The 19760-nt window shown below is 36.5% G+C and overlaps 1 protein-coding gene across 1 annotated transcript; it reads right to left on the bottom strand.

Annotated features, from left to right (window-relative positions):
- Nucleotides 1-1016: 1016 nt before the first annotated feature.
- alg6 (ALG6 alpha-1,3-glucosyltransferase) lies at nucleotides 1017-18006 on the bottom strand. The gene is made up of 14 exons (XM_077198636.1): nucleotides 17803-18006; nucleotides 17488-17572; nucleotides 17233-17322; nucleotides 17033-17121; nucleotides 13496-13578; nucleotides 13336-13400; nucleotides 13014-13199; nucleotides 11762-11897; nucleotides 9242-9327; nucleotides 5776-5860; nucleotides 5615-5685; nucleotides 4533-4601; nucleotides 2101-2290; nucleotides 1017-1557 (listed from the first exon to the last, which is right to left on the bottom strand). Exons 1-14 carry the CDS (start codon nucleotides 17882-17884, stop codon nucleotides 1360-1362), a joined length of 1515 nt encoding a protein of 504 aa, XP_077054751.1. The 5' UTR covers nucleotides 17885-18006; the 3' UTR covers nucleotides 1017-1359.
- Nucleotides 18007-19760: the final 1754 nt, after the last annotated feature.

Here is a 19760-nt window from a genome sequence, read left to right as displayed (position 1 = left end):
AAAAAGCAATATGACGTGATTAATACGTGTGATTATCAAATCGGAAAAGCTGCGATTTGATTAAATATATGTGCTAATTCATAAATATTGTAATTAGTACTGTATAACAATAATAAATTATTATTTTAGTCGAGTCACCTTCATTTATATAGCACTTTTAACTATATAGATTGTTTCAAAGCAGCTTTACATTGATAATAGGAAATTAAAGTAACAGAGATTGTTTTGGCTTTACAGCAGCTCTAGAATAAAGTTAGTTGTGATTGATTCACTTTCGTTGCAATGTTCATTAGTTATTTACTTAGGGGCCGCTAACAGGACACCGTTCCAACAGAAACCCTTAATGCGATCCGGCCGCTCATTTGCACAAACAGTGTGTGGTGGCTCGAGAACGCAAACCATGAAATACGATCCAAGGTACAAGCCTTGAAAAACGTATAATACCGAATTTTTTATCACTTCCGCGTAGCCTCATGAACCGGAATTATCCTGACAGCGTTTTATTAGTACAGAGGTAAAGGGAAGGAGGCCTTTACAAGGGAGAGACTAGTTGACACTTCAGGACTGCGTTGTCGTCGTGTCCAGGTGCAGGTCCTTCATCAGATCCGAATACGGCCTGGATCCGGCGGACTGCGGTAAACCACGGGATAAACAGAGAGACTAATATAAGCGTATACGCCATCCTTCTTATGATGTAACAAGTACATCAGGATTTATGGGAAGTGTTCCCGGTTCCAGCTGACCTAATCTATGCAGCCTAACATTGAATTATAGAAGTCTATAAGGTGTTGTGTATGCTAGGTCAAAGAGATGTGTTTTTAGTCTAGATTTGAACTTTGAACTAGTCTAGATTTTTAGTGAAGGTTATATTTTGATCATAATTATTATTATTCATATTTTTATAAATTTCTATATAATCACAAATATGTTGCAAATTGTGTAGCCTCACAAACAAGGAAAACAAACCTGCAGCTTTAAAAAAAAAGAAATGGGTAATTTGAAAATCCTGGAGACAATTTCATTTGGTACAAAAACATTTAATGATGTATCAAAAATTTTAATAAAAATAATGTCAGCACAAGTGATCCCTTATGGCCTGGTCATTTACACAATACCAATATCCCACTAACCGAATTTGTCTCTAAATTATACAAGTGAGAGAAAGACTGGCAGAACTGTATCTCCTTTCATTTGATTCACTCTTCCCAAGCAATACCCCCAAACTTCATTAGGAGGAAATTGAATTTTTCCAAACTATTCCCATCCTGTTCTATTCTAACCACAGGGATTGTCCTCTCTTTTCACCAACATCCTGGCTGTAGCTCTTCTTTTGACAACTAATGTCTTTGAAGACATGTTTCAGTTTGTTTTCTTCTGGCTCCTTTTCCTCGGTGGCTCCATCAACTGGACCAGGTTGAAATATATGATGAAGCCCAGAAAGTGCAGAAAGGAGAGGACGGAGACCAGAACTGGAAACAGATCGGGCAACTTGGCCGGAGGCTCCAACCACACGCTCATAAAGCTCAAAGCAGTCATGGCCACCAGTGAAAACCAGAACTGTAAAAGACAAGTGAACAATACTTACACAGTATTTCCTTTCATATGAGAGGAAATATCATGACAAACATTCATTAGTCCTAGTCAAGTTCTACAACAACGGCAGTACACAGATCCTTGTAACTTGATGTTTATTTTCCACCCTGTTTTGGGACGGCGAGGTATAAACATTAACATGTCTATTTACGACAGATGGAGTGAGGATCAGTGGACGTGCTGGTGTGAGCAACACGACCCCCCAATGAAACTCTACCTCCATCGTAGGGCCCCCTTATTTATGTCTCTTGTGTAAATAAATATATCTAGGCAAACCTGTGTTAATGACTCACGCTACACAAATAGCACACCTTCTGATCTCCAACATTCACGCAAGGAGCTGTTGAAACGTTCAGTCTTCAAAAGCACTAAGAAGAGCATGGGGTCAAGCTAATGTGAAAGTTATGGCCCGTTCAAGTGGCATAGTGCGCTTAACTGACTTCTTCATAAGCGCCAAATTCATTAACGTCAGTGGGGTAACGGGCCGTGACGTCAGCGTTAACTTACTTTCCATTTAATGATGAGGCTGAGTTTAGGGAGACAGTGCTGAGTGAGTTTGTGATAGAGGCCCATCCTGAGCTCTTCATCTGTAGTTCTCTCTAAAGCAGAGAGCAGATACAAACTCAGAAAGAGGAACGCCGATGAGGTCACCGCATAAGGCAACAGCAAATCATCCTTCACCAGCAGGGGGAGCATGCTAGAGAGAAAACGACAATGTTAAACATATACAGAATTCAGAATGTGCACAATAACTGATTATGTATCACTCTGTATTTTTGATACAGCTGGTGCTAATTTTCATTTTTGATCAAGATAATTGTGCCGTATTCGGCTGGTCCTATCATTTCAAAATGGCAGCCCCTATGATGAGACCCGCTCCGTGTAAAAACTTTACATTTGGTCAATGTTTTGTCATTTCATATTCATTAATTTTAGTCAATTTTACTCTGAATAAAATGGCATTTTACCGTTTTTTTAGAGGTGAACTCTGTATACTGACACCTAGTGGTGTGGATGTAGAATCACACAAATGTTTGCAGGGGTGTCGACACAGGGTTGGAAAAAGTGTAGTGTTTGGGAAAATTCAAACGGAAGTGAGCATCCCTATGCCCTACTCCCTTTGAAGGAACTCTTGAAGTGGGGACTTTGGAGTTATGAAACTATTTGGGACGCACTTGGCGATGGGAGCAACTAAAGACAAAGTAATGTTCTCATTATTTTCATCTGGGATGTACCTATGACAACGCAGCAAGGTGTCCATCAGCTGAATAGCTGTTCTTACGACAGAAATTTCTTATTATTGCTGTTAACATAACTGTTGGAAATAAATGTAAATTTTATAAAAAAAACTTTTTAAAATATTATTATATTATATAATATATTATGTTATATATCTGTGTGAGTGTGTATTTCGCTGCTCTCAACTTTAAAACAGGTCTTCTCATCTTTGGACCCAGCATTACCAAACTATTCTTACCTATGAAACTTATTTAAACATAACATGACAAAAATGTGCGAAATATATCACAAACAAAACAACTTGAATTGCTCTGTATGTAAGTTAACTCGAACTCTCATCTAGCTTTAAAATGAATCACGAGTATTTACTGGGTCACATGACCATAAATGATAACATTACATCCTTGAAGTGACCATCGCATGTTCCCTTCGCTAACAGCCTTGTGGAAGGACCCTTCGTGAAGGAACCCAGTTGTTCACTTTCATTTGGAACACACCTACAAATGGCGCCCCCTTCCCGAAGGGCCCTTCAAGGGCACAAAAAATGCTGTTTGGAATTTGCTCTTGATGTGCCTCCAGGAACAGTGTTGGGAAACACTGCTCTACAGGACAGTAGCCCTCCAGGAACAGGTTTGGACACCCTGGTAGAAATGTATTATTCAGTCAGCCAAGATTCATTTATTTAAATATAGCTGAGTAAGCAAGATAAGTGCCCACTCCATGTATTTTAAAAAAAAAAAAACCCAATCCTTTAAATTGAGTCAATATTTAGTTATTTCATATTCATTCATTAATTTTAGTCAGTTTTACCCTGACTAAAATTACTTGCATACTTTTAGAAGAAAATAATATTTAAGTTAATGAAAATGTGCAAAATCGAACACCATATATGTATAAACAACATGTGAAAACCTGATTTTTCTTAACATCTTCAAGAACAGTAAGTTTTAATAAAAATGGTTTAATTATCGAATCATGCTCATTTTCCAGCAGGTCTTCCTTATCGCTGAAAACAGACACACACAAACACACACACAGTATCTTAGCTGTTTCCATAGGCATTTGGCTGGAAAACAATAACTTGTGCACCAATCTTATCATGAATAATACTGCCATTGAGAAAGTGTTGACAAAATAAAACAATCTTTGTGTTAGCAGAACAGGTCATGACGCAGAAAAAACAATACGAGCTGTGAATTTTGATGCCTCAACATTTCGCCATAATGAGTAGAAAGTGTGCAAATTAATGGTGTGTGTTTGTGGTATAGAAAACTGTGGCAATGTGTTGTCTCTGTATGCTCTTGTGGATATTTCCCTTAATGCAACAATTACTCTATCACAGAATATAATCTAATTATCTTCCATAACAAAGAGCATCATGTCCTCAGCTAAAAAACAGAAATATGCAGCATTAAAACAGTTTTGTGGAAGCAGGCAGTGTGATTCCAGAGAATGATGGGTTGTGTTTACACAAAGGGGTCTTAGTTTAATGGTATGTGGGCTATGTCATGTAATCCAGTGATATCCTTACACTAAACCATGCACACAACAATAAGTGTGGACAGCTGGGACTCCCCTCTCAGCTACTCTTCCTCTCACTAAATAGCCATTTGTACATTTTGTTTCTATCTTAACCGTGAGGATTAATTTATTTATAGTACAATGATTTGAATTTAGTAACATATTGCTTGGTATCTTACCTGAAAGTTGACGTTAGCAGAAACCAAATGGCAATCAGAGGTATTTCGTTGATGACAAGGCAAACTGGCCTGTAAAAGACATATTTGACTATATTTACTACATTACAGATATGTTTATCTGATACCGATGCTATAATTATGTAGTTGAGAGGGCAAGGACCAGGTATCAATATCATCTCTCCCTACCGATCCAGCCACTACACTTCCTCTGTCAGCAAACTTCTAATACTCCCAATAGAGACCCTTAATCCAGAAACATGACTTACTGATTGACTAACACATGCAAGATATAACACAACAATGCTTGCAGCTGGCTCTTTCTGTGTATGTACATGTTATATATATATCATAATATTTTAGATTTATGACATACACGAATAAACCTGCAGAATACTAAGGGGAACTACTGCACTACACTAATCAATCACTTATTTCACTGAAGGCAAAGTTTATAATTTCTAGCAATTGGCCGATATAGCCTTTTACTGATATTGCCTTTTTATATTTATGATTAGTTGTCTGATAACCAATATGCATTATTTAACTATGGTTCCATTTCTGCATTTTGACTACATCATTGGACAGCACTGCATTGCTGTATGAATTATTATGATGTCATTATATTAATGCAGTTGTTTTCTTTTTTGGGGCTATGCCTATTACAAAGTTTTTTCCTAAATGATGCAAATGTATTTTTATTTTGGGGTGTCAATTTTATTAATCACACACCTGTATGTACTTAATTATTTTTTAAATACTTATTTTACCTGTGAAAACTATTGTTGGCTGCCAACCAAATGGTGGCATTTATCAGGTAGGCTCAACATTAAAGTGTAAAAGTGTACCTCAGGTAGTTTTAAAAACAGTATTCCGGCCCCTTACGCTACTTGTTGAGCCCAAAAACTAAAAACAATTGTGTTATGAAATGGCAAACTACACCTTTAAACATGATTTAGTTAGTTATAGATACTGTGTTGTGTGTTCGCTTTGTGTCATAACATTGTCTATTAATGACAGTGGGTTGAACAAAAGTACAGTACGCAGCAATTGGATCAAGTAGTATGAATTATTCCGCTGCTTACAAGGCTGCTAGAAGGATGGACTTCTCATGGACTTGGAAGGAGAAGAGGAAAAAAGCCAGGGAGGAGTTCACCTATAATATAAGTAGACCGGGAGAGTCAGTGGTCAAAAATACAAGTTGTTGAACTGTCAAAGTCAAACACACAATGATGACACCACTTACCAAGGCAAGCTTGAAGTGCCATAGAGTGGGTTTGGACAATACTTTTAATGATGAAGGCAGGATGAACAACAGAGTAAGAGCAAAACTGTAAGAAAAAAAAAGTAATTTCTTTTTTTTTTTTCATTGAATACATCCATGCATTAATGACAGATTTACTATACACACAAACAGAGTGGAGAAATACGATCAAGAGCTCCTGTTGCCAAAGCTCGTAATCTATCCCATGGAACTAGAGAACGCGGCTGCCTGATCTTTTTATACATCCTCACAGTCAACAAGAAAGATCTCAGCATGCAGGAAATGCATGAGATTCAGAGATGGCCTGCCGAGCACTCACAGAATTACTTTAACCCCTCAATCATCACTTTCTTGGAGGAAAATGAGCCTATTAGAGGTGAATGACCCTTGTGGGACAAGAATCTGGTCCATCACACTGATGCAAATGTAACAGGTGAGATACACTTTACAGGGAACGCATGTGTATCTGATGCGACCGTTATTTTTTAGGTTATATATATTTAGATATATCGGCCACCATATCGGTATTGGCCAATATATGTTCATTTTCAATGTTATCGTTATTAGGCCGATAAGAAAAGTTGGTCGATATACTAAAGCTGATAAATAATGGATTATTTCCTTCAGCTGAGATATACAAGTAGTTTATGAGGCAATATGATTGGAATCACTTCAAAAAGGAAAACGCAGTTAAGTGCAACATGTGCAGCGCAAGTCCGTCATATAGGCTGCATAAAATTATAATGAGAACATAATTATAATGGTGTGCATGGGACATGGCTTTTAATGGAGACTTTTGTTTTTGTAATCAGGCTCTCAAAAATTATATAAAAATTTGGATTTAGATTTTTCGGTCAATATATCGGTTATCGGCTTTCAAATATAAAGAATTATCGGTTGTTGGTATATTCCAAAATGTTCATATCGGTGCATGCCTATTATTTTTTTATTGTAAAAATTTACATTTTCACACTGAACCCAAGCTATTTTTTTCCTTATGACATGTTATTAAAAGTAACATAAAATTGCTTATAAAACTATATAAATGTCACAGCCCTGTGAAATGTGATCTCGGAGCTGACCGATGTAGCAATCGTCTTATACATTTACTGACACTTAGTGGTGTGGATGTAGCATCTTGCAAACATTTACACCTGCTAGAAAAGCATTAATCACAGTCAGTAATTATTAATTTGTTTTGCCAATGAAAGTGTACAATAATAAGCGTGCAGTATTTGGCTGGTCCTGTCATTTCAAAATGGCTGCCCCCATGAGGGGACCAGCTCAGTCTAAAATCAAACAGGATTCTTCATCTCACATGAATGTACATGTTTTTAAACATATTTTTCTAAAATCTTATCCACCTTTTTCCTAACAAGCCTACTACATTTTAGATTATGAGTACAGTTTGGGGAAGTTCCACTCAAAAAGACTACAATTTCAAATTATACGGTTGAACTACAGATAATCCCTTATTGGTGTTTTAACGTGACACGGTATAACAACAATCTTTCTCTGCAAATCCTCACGTCTCTTTCCAAGTTTTTGGTTTTCAAACGGATGATTTAAAATGTAAGCTAATGTAAAGTCTCCTCTTTTCACTTCTAATCCCTATTAGCAGTTTACTTTCTTAAGCACGTCAAAATGACAAAACTTCAAAATATCAATCACTCAATATGGCAGTTAATGAACATTTTTGATTAATGCAACGTATGTTACATAATACAGACATATATTACTACAGTGATATTCAACCAGTCCATAAAAGTCCATAAAATTGCTTTGGAAATTATTGGGGGATTATTCATGGTCTGTTGTGATCATTTGTTAATGCTTTTACACTTTTTAATGTTCGATGGTTGAAGGGTAAGTAGAATATTGTCATCTCATTGTACCAGTTTTTGCAAATATTTATTGTTGCGTTCATAGAGCAAACCTTTCACTGACTGTCAACGTAACTTACACCCCATAATTCAATGTCTTTGATCAGTCTATATTTGCAGGGCCGGTAATTAATTTTCTCATGGGTCTGTTTTAAAGGGACAGTTCATCCAAATATCAAAATTCTATCATTTACTCACAATTTGTTCCAAACTTGTATGAATTTCTTTCTTCTGCTGAACACAAAATATATTTTGGGGAATATGGGTAACCAAACAGTTGACGGGACCCCATTGACTTCCATAGTATGGGGAAAAAAAAACTATGGAAGACAACAGGGTTCCATCAACTGTTAAAGGTATAGCGGAGGATTTTCTTTTTCTGGGTGGGTAGCCTATACTATTGGTCCACCTAAGTGTCAATCATTCTGGTGATATGTCGCGTTCTGCGCATGCGCACTTTCAGGTGTATTATGTGCAATGAGTTACGGTTTCAGCCATTCCTTTGAAAATGGATGAGGGTCGAAAGAGAAAAAATGTATACGAAGTGTATGATAAGAAGAGAAAGGCCGCAGAATATAGAAACAAGACCAGAGTGATTTTGGGTGAATATTTCACACGCTTGCATGCGCTAAAAGCACAGGTTGGGCTTCCCACTGATGCCGCAGTTGCGAAGATTCTACTAGACAGGTAAAGTTTGTCATACTATTTGGAGAAATCCATTTAAAATCACTGCTAGTAAAAGTTAATGTAAGCTATGATTAGCGATCCTAGCCCTGGCACAAGTCATGTACCGCGTAGACACAGTAAACATCTCAATTTGTCTAAAGTAGCCTTATGACCAAATGGTAAATGGTATCACGCTGAAATATTCAAAAACCTTGTGTGTTCATTTTCGATTATTACAATGTGTTCACCAAAGTATTTATTACACAAATGCAACAAGCTACTTCTCCATAGCATATCATGTCTTGATTCCTCGGTCACTCAACACGTTTAATAGGTGTTCCCTCTCGGGAGCAAATAGAGTGTTGCGCATAATCATTTTAAAAAAAATTGGAGAGGGCGGGTCTTCTCTAAAATTCGGAAAGATCCTCCGCTATACCTTTAAGTTGCAGGCATTCTACAAAACATCCTCTTTTGTGTTCAGCAGAAGAAAGTAATTCATACAGGGTTGGAACAACTTGAGGGTGAGTAAATTATGACATAATTTTCATTTTTGGGTAAACTATCCCTTTAAAACAGACCCATGAGAAAATGTATTACCGGCCCTGCAAATATAGACTGAACAAAGAGACAAACAAATCATTAAAGATTCTGAAGTAAATAGTCAAAGAAATAATCTTAACCAAGCCCTTGCACCTGCAGATTAGTCTCCACATATCAATGTCACAAAATCTCTCCGATATCATTAACTACCCATAATCCTTCTGTGCCCTCCATTATAATGAGATGTGTTTCGCAAACTTCGTAAGAGGGAATATCCTGAGAGAGATTTTTAGGAGGATACATAAAGAGACAAAGGAAAAGGAGAAAGGGTTGTGGGTAAATAGATGGTGAAGGATTACCTGAGGAACAGCTGAGTCTCCCTGGACAGCAGGGTCTTGATCTTTATCAGCACATTCAAGCTGCACCATGTGTTAGCCACTTTATCCTGTCAACAAACACATGTTGTCAAAGTCACAAAACTAATGCGCTCCGGACAGAATTACAATGAGAACGAATGATACACTGACTGCTAGTTCAGTTTTCAAGTTCTTTGTGAACAGTTGTTTAAACTGGTGTAAATTCAGGCGTGCCCGCTCAATTTTAGACTGAACAAAACTTCACATTTAACTTTATGCTTTAATAACTAATATTGCGGGTAAACTATTGGGTTCAAATTAAGGGAATATTAATCACACAACAATTCTGCAATATAAAGAAACAGAATGCACTGCTTTTGAAATTTAAAAATGCCACCTAAAATCTAAATAAAAATATATATATATATTTTTTTTACTTACTGTAGTAAATAATGTTTTTATGCAATAAAATATTATGAATATACTGCAGCAATAAGATAAATGGGCACTATCCCAAACTATATTAGGCCTCAGTGTTAATTCATATACTTTTATATTATTTAGTTGAATGACATATGATTTGGTCATTTTCGATATTGTTGCAGCTCAATAGACATTCCTTAAATAACTACAAATTTATGACCATGCTTACAAAATTAGCACTGACATATAAGGTAAGTGTCTTTAAATGGTATGTGGCTTTTGAAAAGAAAGCACATAAGTGGCATTACTCAGCGTAATCATTTCCCAACTGAAAGCGCAATAAAAATTCCTGTGGCCATTCTTGGGGAGCATTGGTACAAAGGGCAAGGGTGAAGTATTACACTCCCATTAATTCTCCCGTCAAGTAATCGTGATGTCAAAAAAAGCTATGCACTTATTTGTAAACTTAAAGACACAGGGTTGATGTACACCAAGGACATTAATAACATCCCCCAAGCTGCAAAGACTACGGTTTTGCCACATACAGAAGACCAAATTGTACCCTTTAGGAAACCGATCCGTTACGAGTGCCCATTGACCTTTCTGCTGGCATACCGAAAGGTGATTCCTCAAAGACTAGTGGCCTTTAGCAGTTGTGCAAAAACAGAATTAGTAAATGTTATGAAAGATGCAGCCCTGCCTCTGAGAAACTCTCCATACTGCTCAGTCCTCAAAAACACAGCTGCTGTCTTTCACAGCTGTGTGGAGACGAGTGGACACTACAGCAGAAGATGAGACCCACCGATGAGACCCACCAATGAGACACAGTTTGAAAAAGCCTTTTTTTTTTTTTGGTCAGTTGGGTTTTGGACCTCATTGACTTTCATTGTATGGACAAAATCTTTTCCCAAGTGAAAGGGTTGGGAAATTATTTTGTCATGGTGTTGTTTTTTTACCCCGTTGGCTTTCGTTTTATGGACATATCTCAAAATATCTTCTTTTTTGTTTCACAGAAGAAAGAAAGTGATGCAGGTTTGGAACAACATAAGGTTAGGTAAATGACAGAATTTAATTTTATTTCTTACAGACAAACAGCACAGGTTTAGCTATTGACTAAACATCACCTAGCTTTACCTTCCTCTGATGTATACAGTACATGATAGCAGCAGCCAAGACTCGCTTAGCGCTTCCTCCGTCACAGACGCTCAAGGTTCTAGGTTAGAATTACTCACACCTTGTGTATTATGTTAGCCTCATGTCAGGCAAATGCATGATATATTCTGGGCCCTGAGCCCTGTAGAATTTTCAATTACTTCTCACAACACAGCAACTCTGACAACAGGGTTTTTGGGTACATTTCAAAAGCAAGCCGCTGGACTTGTATATCGTGTATTTCATTATTGACTTACAAAAAGAAATCAGACCTGGCTTTAGACAACGAACAGGAGAAAGCTCTGGTTTTCCAATAAACTCAATGTGAGACCCTTGTTTACTAATCAGATCTAAAAGATAAATCCTGCTCTAGACACAAAGGGTCTTATTGGGGTAATCTATGAATATAGAAAGATCTGACAGGCAAGATGTGCATTAAGTCAGTCTTCTATTTGCATTAGTATCACAGAACCAGATTTGAACAGTTTACTGTATATATCTACATAGGATTCTGGCAATAGTGTATTTATGCATTCATGCATGCATACAGAGAAAAGTGTATGCATGTGGATAAGGATTTCAAGGGCACTTCCAAGCCGACCCTGCATTGGAAATTTTATAACAGGCTAGCACACAACCGAATAAGCATCATGCTGTAATGATGTGTTGAAAACCCATTCCTTAAGCAGTAAATATGACTGATTTACATGCATTTTACCACAGTGTTTTACAAAAGTAAAGCTCAAAGCCTAATACCAAGTTGTGTAAATACTGCTGTGACTGTACGCAAATAGTAAACATTTCTCAATGTATGTCACCATTAGCAAGGTAATTTCAGTTATGCAAGCATGAGTTCAATAGAATCAATGAAAGGAACCTATTTAGGTGAACTTGACAGAGTTTGCCCATTGATGCTTTGTGATGATGCATACGCATTAGGGGAATTACCTCAAAAAGACCCCGGTCAACGGGGAAAAGGCGATGAAGAACTTGTAGAGATTGTTGGGTGTCGGACAAAAAAGGCATCCAGCAGAGGGCAAAGGTCACCAATACAGTCAATGCGATCTTGGCCAACAGAAAAAATCTGGGTATACACAAAAAGCACTGTAAAAACTCAAAAATGTAACAAAGGCACATAAAAAAAATTCAAAAATATATCCATACTTTTTATAGGCCACACTGATAAAATTGGAGTGTGCATGATTTTATACATATTTGTCAGAATACTATTAATTTAATATTTGTAAGTGAAAATAAAGCAGTTGAGCTTAATTACATATTAGAAAAAACTTTTCCATAATTCATGTGTCATTAATCAGGTTTCTCAACTACTTGATCAGAGACAACATACCACCACAGTTTTTCAATTAGCTGTATACTGTAACCGCTAACACCTCTCAGCTGTAGATATACAGTTGCATGCACAGACATAGCAGGGAGGGTCAGGCATGGCCAGAGAGTCATCTGGACATGTCTCTTCCCAGGCAAACTAATCCGCCAATGCATTTGCCTCCAAATGCCCTTGGTACATTGTTACTAAATCAACAAAGGAAAGACAGCAAAGAGCAGAGCACTTGCACTGAGACTGGCTGCAGGACTAATGTAAAACTGCATGTAACATGCATACTTAAAAATGAAATAATAAAAGACAATTTTAAAATTACAATTGTAGTGGTAAAGTGCCAGATGACAAACATTAAGCATTTGTTATAAGCTAGCATAAATCAGGCACTTTGGCACTTTCGGCTGGATTGTACAGCTAAACTTGTAATTATAGGAATGTCAACAGATTCATTAATTAATGGTGAGCAATTTTCCATTAACGGAACTTTTCACTTGTAAGTAATAAATCATACTTGCTGAGATTTAGGTTCAGCAATTTAAAAAAAAACTACCAATAACTTTACTTTTAATTTAGGTGCTATTTTTGATTTCATAAATTATATATACACACACACACACATACTTATTTTTCTTGTTGGATAGTGTCTATTGAACATAGGCATAGATACATCCATTGACTGCATTATAATAAATATATTTAACAGTCCTATTTTTACTACACCGAGGCTTTTTGTATCTTCTGAAATCTTTTGAGGTCTGCTTAAAAAATCAATAGCCTAGTCAATTTTAAGATACAATTGGGATCAACATTTAACCACCAAACCGCAGTATTTATGCAACAACCCAAGAGACTCACCCTCGCCCAGTCAAGCCCTGTTTGATGCACTTCCCCATGAGGTAGCAGAAGAAAGGCAGTGCGTGGTACAATTCCATTTGCTTGTAATTGAGAGCCAGGGTGAAGGCCAAGGAACCAAACAGGTCCCAGCCCAAACCAAGTCCCAGAATTCCCCATAGAGCCAGACCCAGGCTCACACTGTTATATCTGAATATCCAGTTAAAGGCAATGCACATGCTGTTGTTGCTGGATCTTAAGTTCTTAACATATTTGTGAATATATTAAATTAAATGAGATAAATATTAAATACAATAGCAGAATTAGGGTAAATGGTGAAGGATATTGAAAATGGCCATAGTCAATCAGTACAAGTCCTGGATACAGAAGGATGCAGAGAGCTATGGCAACCTATGAGAACAAAAAGATACAGTTTGACCAAATCAAAGCAATAATGTAATCTATTTTTATTTTTATTTTAACAATTTACAAATCCTTTTAGCTACCTTTTGTTTAGAGGAACCATCACAAAAGTAGAAGCAATAAACCAAAACTGCTGGAATGTAGATCAAAATATCTGCAAAAAGAACTAATGGAGATGAAGAAGATTAATATACAACGTATAAATATTTCTCCTGTGTCAAGAGGAATTATTTATTCAATCCTACACAATTTCCTAACTTTGAAGACTGCAAAGAGTCATATGGTTACACTGCAGTCATATAAGCAATGATCAAAGCCCTGCAAACATTAACATGCTTTATAACATCCAAGAGTATTCACAGCAATGCAGGTTACAAGTGACAATAACCCCACCCTCTTAAAATAATTACATGGACAAAAGTATTGGGACACCTGATAATTACAGCAATATGGACTGTATTGACATTGTTTTTTCAAAAGCATAGACATTAATGGGTTGTTTCCACCGAGCGGTACGGTCCAGTACAGTATGGTACGCAATTATTTACATTTTGATTGTCAGAAGTTGTGAATGGTAGCAAAATACCGAACCATACTGTACCCTTTTTTTGGGACCCTTCCATTGGGGTACCTAGCACAGTAGTCCGGTACCTATAGGGTGGAGCTAGACTCACTGCAGAACGTTGATTGGTTGACAGAGAATCGTCACTTGCACACGCTACAAGGGGAATGACAGCACAAGATGTACCATTTTTTTTCGGCTGTGTTTTTCCTTGCAGCCTGCAGCCTTTGCTCAAACAAAGCTTGTCCTCTTCTTGTGACAAACAGACACATGCTGAGAAGCAAGAACAAGATCTGCTGTATGTCCCCCATTGTTGTACTGTTGGTGGTGGAAACGCAAGCCGGATCAGGGTTTACCGTCCCGAATCGTACTGTACCGCTCAGTGGAAACGACCCATAATATGGAATTGCAGCTTCCACTTTTCTGGGAAGGCTTTACACAAGGAGTGTTTTCAGGGCTCTGTGTGGGCCAGTCAAGTTCTAACACACCAATCTCAGCCAACCAGGTCTTTATGGACCGTGCTTTGTGCACTGGGGCACAGTCATGCTGCAATAGAAAAGGGCCTTCCCCAAACTTTTCCAAGAAAAGTTGGAAGCCTAGCATCGTCAAAAATGTCTTAGTATGCTGAAGCATTAAGATTTCCCATGACCCTAAGGGAAAAATAGCCCCATACTAATATCCCTTCTCCCTCAAACTTTACAGTTGGCACAATGAAGTCAGGCAGGCAACGTTCTCCTGGTATTCGCCAAACCCAAGCTGCTGGTTCTGATTGCTTTTAGAGGGAAAAGCAGCCCATAACTGCTGGTCTAGGATCATTTTTTTCCGTAATAGTGTATTGACAAAATATATTTGGCAAATGATCCAGTGCGCATCTGTGTTTGCGTTCTGGAGAACACCAGAGGGTTTCTATTTACAATGTTTTTGCAGCTTTTAGCAATTTAACCAATCACAACAATAACTGTTGATTTCTTGAATGCAATGGCCAATCAAAGGTGTTTAAGTTAGCACTGAACAAGAACTTCTGCGTTTTGAGCAGTGAGTGAATTCTGAGATTTGCACACTCACAAATCCTCTCATTATAATAATTATATAAATAAGATATTAATTGTGCAGTCAGCATCAGTGATTATAACAACTTTGTGAGATTGCAATAAACTAAGATGAGTGACAGTATTTTGTGATTATAAAGGGAGCACTCTTTGCAGATTTTCTGCCATGCCAAGTCCTGCATACAGTTTTTCTGCTTTTCTGTTAAAATAAACATTGGTTGTGAACTAGATGCTTCATAAAACAAATAATTTATCAACAGCGTTTATGCTGGGATGTGTTGTGTGGTCACACGAAACTTGAAACTATTTCAAGGAATTTATTTAAATGTGTTTTTAAAGGGGAAACGCATCCCCTTACTCTGGAGTTGGTTTACTCTCCGCCTATGATCAGAAAATTCCTATTTAACGGATTATTACACAAAACGGAACTTGAGACATAATTATTTTTAAAAATGACTATCACTCAGAGACCTGCTGACTTCAACTATTTTAATGGTGACACTACACTCAAAGTCTTTGGTACACTTCAATATGCTACAGACAAAACTATTGTTATTGCAATTTGGTTTGCATCGTTATTATTATTATTGTGGAATCGAAGAGCTTTTGTGACTCAAGTTTACCAAGTGTATTGAAAATGGGTTTTGGTGTGGTTGCAGCAGGGACTATCTTGTCGGGGGTGAAAACTTTTGAACAGGCTGATGATGTCCACATTTTTATTTTATTTTGTTTAAATATAAAAAAAGTTAAATTGGTTCTGCCCTTCGGAAACAACAGAAGATACTTACATGTTTCCTGGAAGACAAATTAAGTTCAATTTACCTTGATCGTCAAATTCAAAAAGTTTTCTCCCCCCCCCGGCTCTTAATGCATCGCGTTTCCTTCTGGAGCATCAGTGAATGTTTGAACCTTTTTTTAATAGTTGTGTTTAAGTCCCTCAATTGTCCTAAGTGTGAAAAGATTGATCTCTAAATCATACAGTCACTACTGGAAAGGGTTTAAATATGCAAAAGATGCAAGAAAACTGAAGAATTTTTGGGACATGGAGTATTTTTCTGAAGAACATTGGGCAGTTTAAAGGGTTAGTTCACCCAAAAATGAAAATTATGTCATAATTTTCATAATTATGTCAATTATGTCATTAATGACTCACCCTCATGTCGTTCCAAGCCCGGAAGACCTCCGTTCATCTTCAGAACATAGTTTAAGATATTTTAGATTCAGTCCGAGAGCTTTTTGTCCCTCCATTGAAAATCTATGTACGGTATACTGTCCTTGTCCAGAAAGGCAATAAAGACATCATCAAAGTAGTCCATGTGACCTCAGTGGGTTAGTTAGAATTTTTTGAAGCATCGAAAAAACATTTTGTTCCAAAAATAACAAAAACGATGACTTTATTCAGCATTGTATTCTCTTCCGGTTCTATTGTCAATCCGCGTTCATGAGTACGCTCTGTTACTTTAACTGTCGGACTAAATCTAAAATATCTTAAACTGTGTTCTGAAGATGAACGGAGGTCTTACGGGCTTGAAACGACATGAGGGTGAGTCATTAATGACATAATTTTCATTTTTGGGTGAACTAACCCTTTAACTGCTCAGGACAAACAAGGGACTTTTAAAAAAAAAAAACAGCTGTTTATCATCCAGGTAATGACACACAGTATTATGAATCAAGGATACATAAACTTTTGAAGGGGGTCATTTTTATAAATTCAGCTTTTTTGTCATCTTGTGGACTATATGTAAACATGTTTTATGTAAAATATCTTATTTAGGACAGTAGTAAATAAAAAATAACATGCATTCTGTATTATCACTCTTATTTTGATAAAATTATTCACATTTTCATGGATTCTGCAAGTGGTGTGTACACTTTTGAGCAGCACTATATTTTTAATTCTAAATATTGTTTATGTTTTATGCTCTAAATTCAGTTCAGTTAAGACATAGAAATTACGCTGACATTTAACATATTTGAAATAAATGTCTGATGTCATGAATACCTACCTGTGGCTCTCATGAACAACTTATGAGTGTGGCTTTCATAGCCTCTAGATGCATGCAACTCCACCCATTCAGGATTGAGCAGCTTTGCTCTATCAAAAATACACACAGAAAAATCAAAATCACCATCATCAAGCCATGTTCAACTGAAGTAAGTTAAAAAATATATATATGGATGATGTACCATGTAAAACAACACTTACACATATGCACACACCAGACTGTGATAGGCTGTCAAAGGAGGGTAATCAATTCCCCAGTAGTTCAAATCATTATTTGTAGTATTGAAGTACCTTGTTTGGAAAGGAAAATAAACTTTTAGGTCACATTTATGTAAGGCACTGGCCTTTTAAATTAAATAATGTAACATTCAACCTTTACAAAAAATAAACAAAGAGAGAGAGAGAGCTTCACCAATGTTGGTGTACTTGGCAAGGGAGGAGGAATGAAAGACTAACCATTCATGAACAGGCAGATTGTAAGTCACTTCTTGCCAGTGTCTCTGTGCTTCATAGTCCCCGAACATTGGCGGTTTCCCTGCACCTATTCCATTCATTTAAATAAAGAATAGTATGGTAATTAAAACGTAAATGCGGTATAATAAGCATCATCACATATAACGTTTATTTCACGAATAAAGTTTATCCCACTAGATTTTTATTTTAGATGAGCTGATTTTCTTGCTCATTTACAGATGAATGAGCTTTTCCGAACACCTGCCACTGACTTTGACGTGTCAATCCTAAAAAGACGGTGGTTCATTGAAAACCAACCTGAGTATGAGTGAAAAGACACCGCCCATCTTGTCGTTAAAGCGAGCAACACGCACAGTGAAATAAGGCCCCAGTTCTCCATGTCTGGTAGCCTTTGGGACAGTTGATTTAAAAATCATAAATCATAACATCGCTCATGCTTTCCTGCAGAGCCGAATCGGTTGAGATTCACTTCCTGAAACATTACGTCAGTGGAGTGTCGCCTCGTGATGACATCATCATACATTAGCCAGTGGGTTGAATTGATTAAACAGGTCTGCATCCTATTGTCTGGTTTACAAATATGAACCAAGATGGACTGATCAAAACCTGAATATGGTGGTAGTAATAATACCTCATTCTGTCTCAAATACAGTTGGCTGTAAGTAAAGATGTTGCCTAGATTTCCTGAATAAATAGACGGTTATCAAATGGACTGGAACATCATCAGGCAAAGACGCTGAATGAATGGCCTTTTACCTAATTATGAACTCTATGAATCAGATTATGAAGAAATTGAAAAAAAATACTGTCGTGTTTATGTTAAACTATCCAAAAATGCCTATATCAATTGCAGGTAGGCTACATTTGGTGTGCAAAGTCGTTTTTTCCTGCTTTTTTCCAAATGATTATATTTTTAATTATTTTAATAATTTGTTACGCATTTTCATGTAGGCTATCACATGTTACAGGCCATAAAAATATAATATTTTCTGTAAAAAGTTATCTATAGCTGAAAATCTTGATTTCTTGTTGTCCGGGTAGGCTAGTATTTCCCTAATTCTACAACATTAAATTTACTTCGCCTTTAAATTTAATGTTGTAGAATTAGGAAAATACTCAGGATACAGGAATGTAAGATAGAGGAAATGTTACTTTCCCTAACTGATAAGATCTGAAGCACTGAACACTGTCTCTGAGAAAATATTTTAATCTTAAAAGTTCTTACACCAAGAGTTATTTTGTAAAACGTCAAAATTGTTACCACAATATCAATATGGGTTGTTTAAAAGTCTTTTAATCACTATGTCATTAGTGCCATATGCTCTTAGCATTTATGCTAGCAAGTGGAGTTTTTTTGTTAAAAAGTTTAAAAGGGTCAATTCTGTTATCGTCGAACTCTGTTACCACATTAGAGTAACAATGTTGATAGTATGTAACAGAATTGACAGTAACAGAGTTGACAAACAATATAAGAAATCAGTTTTTTGTTAAAAGCAAAAAAGGAAGTAACTTGTGTTTGGCAAACACTGAATTATTAAAAATGAATATGTTGTCAATAAGATACTGGGAAGAATTTCTGTTAGTCTTAACTTTTTGAAATGCGAAATGTAGGCCTATCTCCAATTATAGAATCACTCATATGATAAATAGCTATGCCTATCCCATAACAAGCTATTTTCATTTACAAATAACAATTTTAAACAATTCAAAATGCAATTATAACCCATTTCATTTTTCTATAATGCCTTAAAGAAGCAAACAATTGTTTGAAATTACTTTTATTTTTTTCAAAATATGCTCACCTTATTGTAGCATTGCTTATGTTTGTTTGCTTGGTAACCGAACTATTTTATATCATTACATAAATAAAGTTAGTTTAGACAATATAACTTTATAAAAATGGAAAGCAATTTGCTTGTTAGTTTATTATTTCTTGGACCCATCAAACGTTTTATGTGGCCTGTTCATCAAAGATCTAACAGGTAGCATCGGTAAACCTACCTGGTCCTATGTCATTTGAATTTAGATTAGAGAGCATTGGCAAGGTTGTCAATAAGTCAATTCTGAATTGTGGTTGCTCTCTTTACAATCACTGGCCCTACTCGAGTTCCTCAACTCTTTTCTGGTGTAATCATAGCATTTCTTTCACTTTAAGAGCTGCTGGATATGACAGCTTCTTATAGCAGGGACATCAAATATTTATAAATGATAACCATGGACAAGTTCTGATTTGCAATGACACTTTCATTACAGTA

The sequence above is a fragment of the Siphateles boraxobius genome, unplaced genomic scaffold (assembly GCF_051911475.1).
Source record: "Siphateles boraxobius isolate OS27281-9 unplaced genomic scaffold, OSU_SipBor_1 41, whole genome shotgun sequence".
Taxonomy (NCBI): domain Eukaryota; kingdom Metazoa; phylum Chordata; class Actinopteri; order Cypriniformes; family Leuciscidae; genus Siphateles; species Siphateles boraxobius.
The sequence above is the reverse complement of the archived record's forward strand: the minus strand, read 5'-3'. Positions and strand labels throughout refer to the sequence as shown.

Bases quoted from the DNA above. Each gene is read 5' to 3' on its own strand.
- alg6 (XM_077198636.1), bottom strand. From the start codon at position 17,884: ATGGAGAACTGGGGCCTTATTTCACTGTGCGTGTTGCTCGCTTTAACG. The intron at 17,573-17,802 runs GTTGGTTTTCAA...TGAATGGAATAG, and splicing joins GTCTTTTCACTCATACTCAG to GTGCAGGGAAACCGCCAATG. The intron at 17,323-17,487 runs GTTAGTCTTTCA...TTTCCAAACAAG, and splicing joins AATCTGCCTGTTCATGAATG to GTACTTCAATACTACAAATA.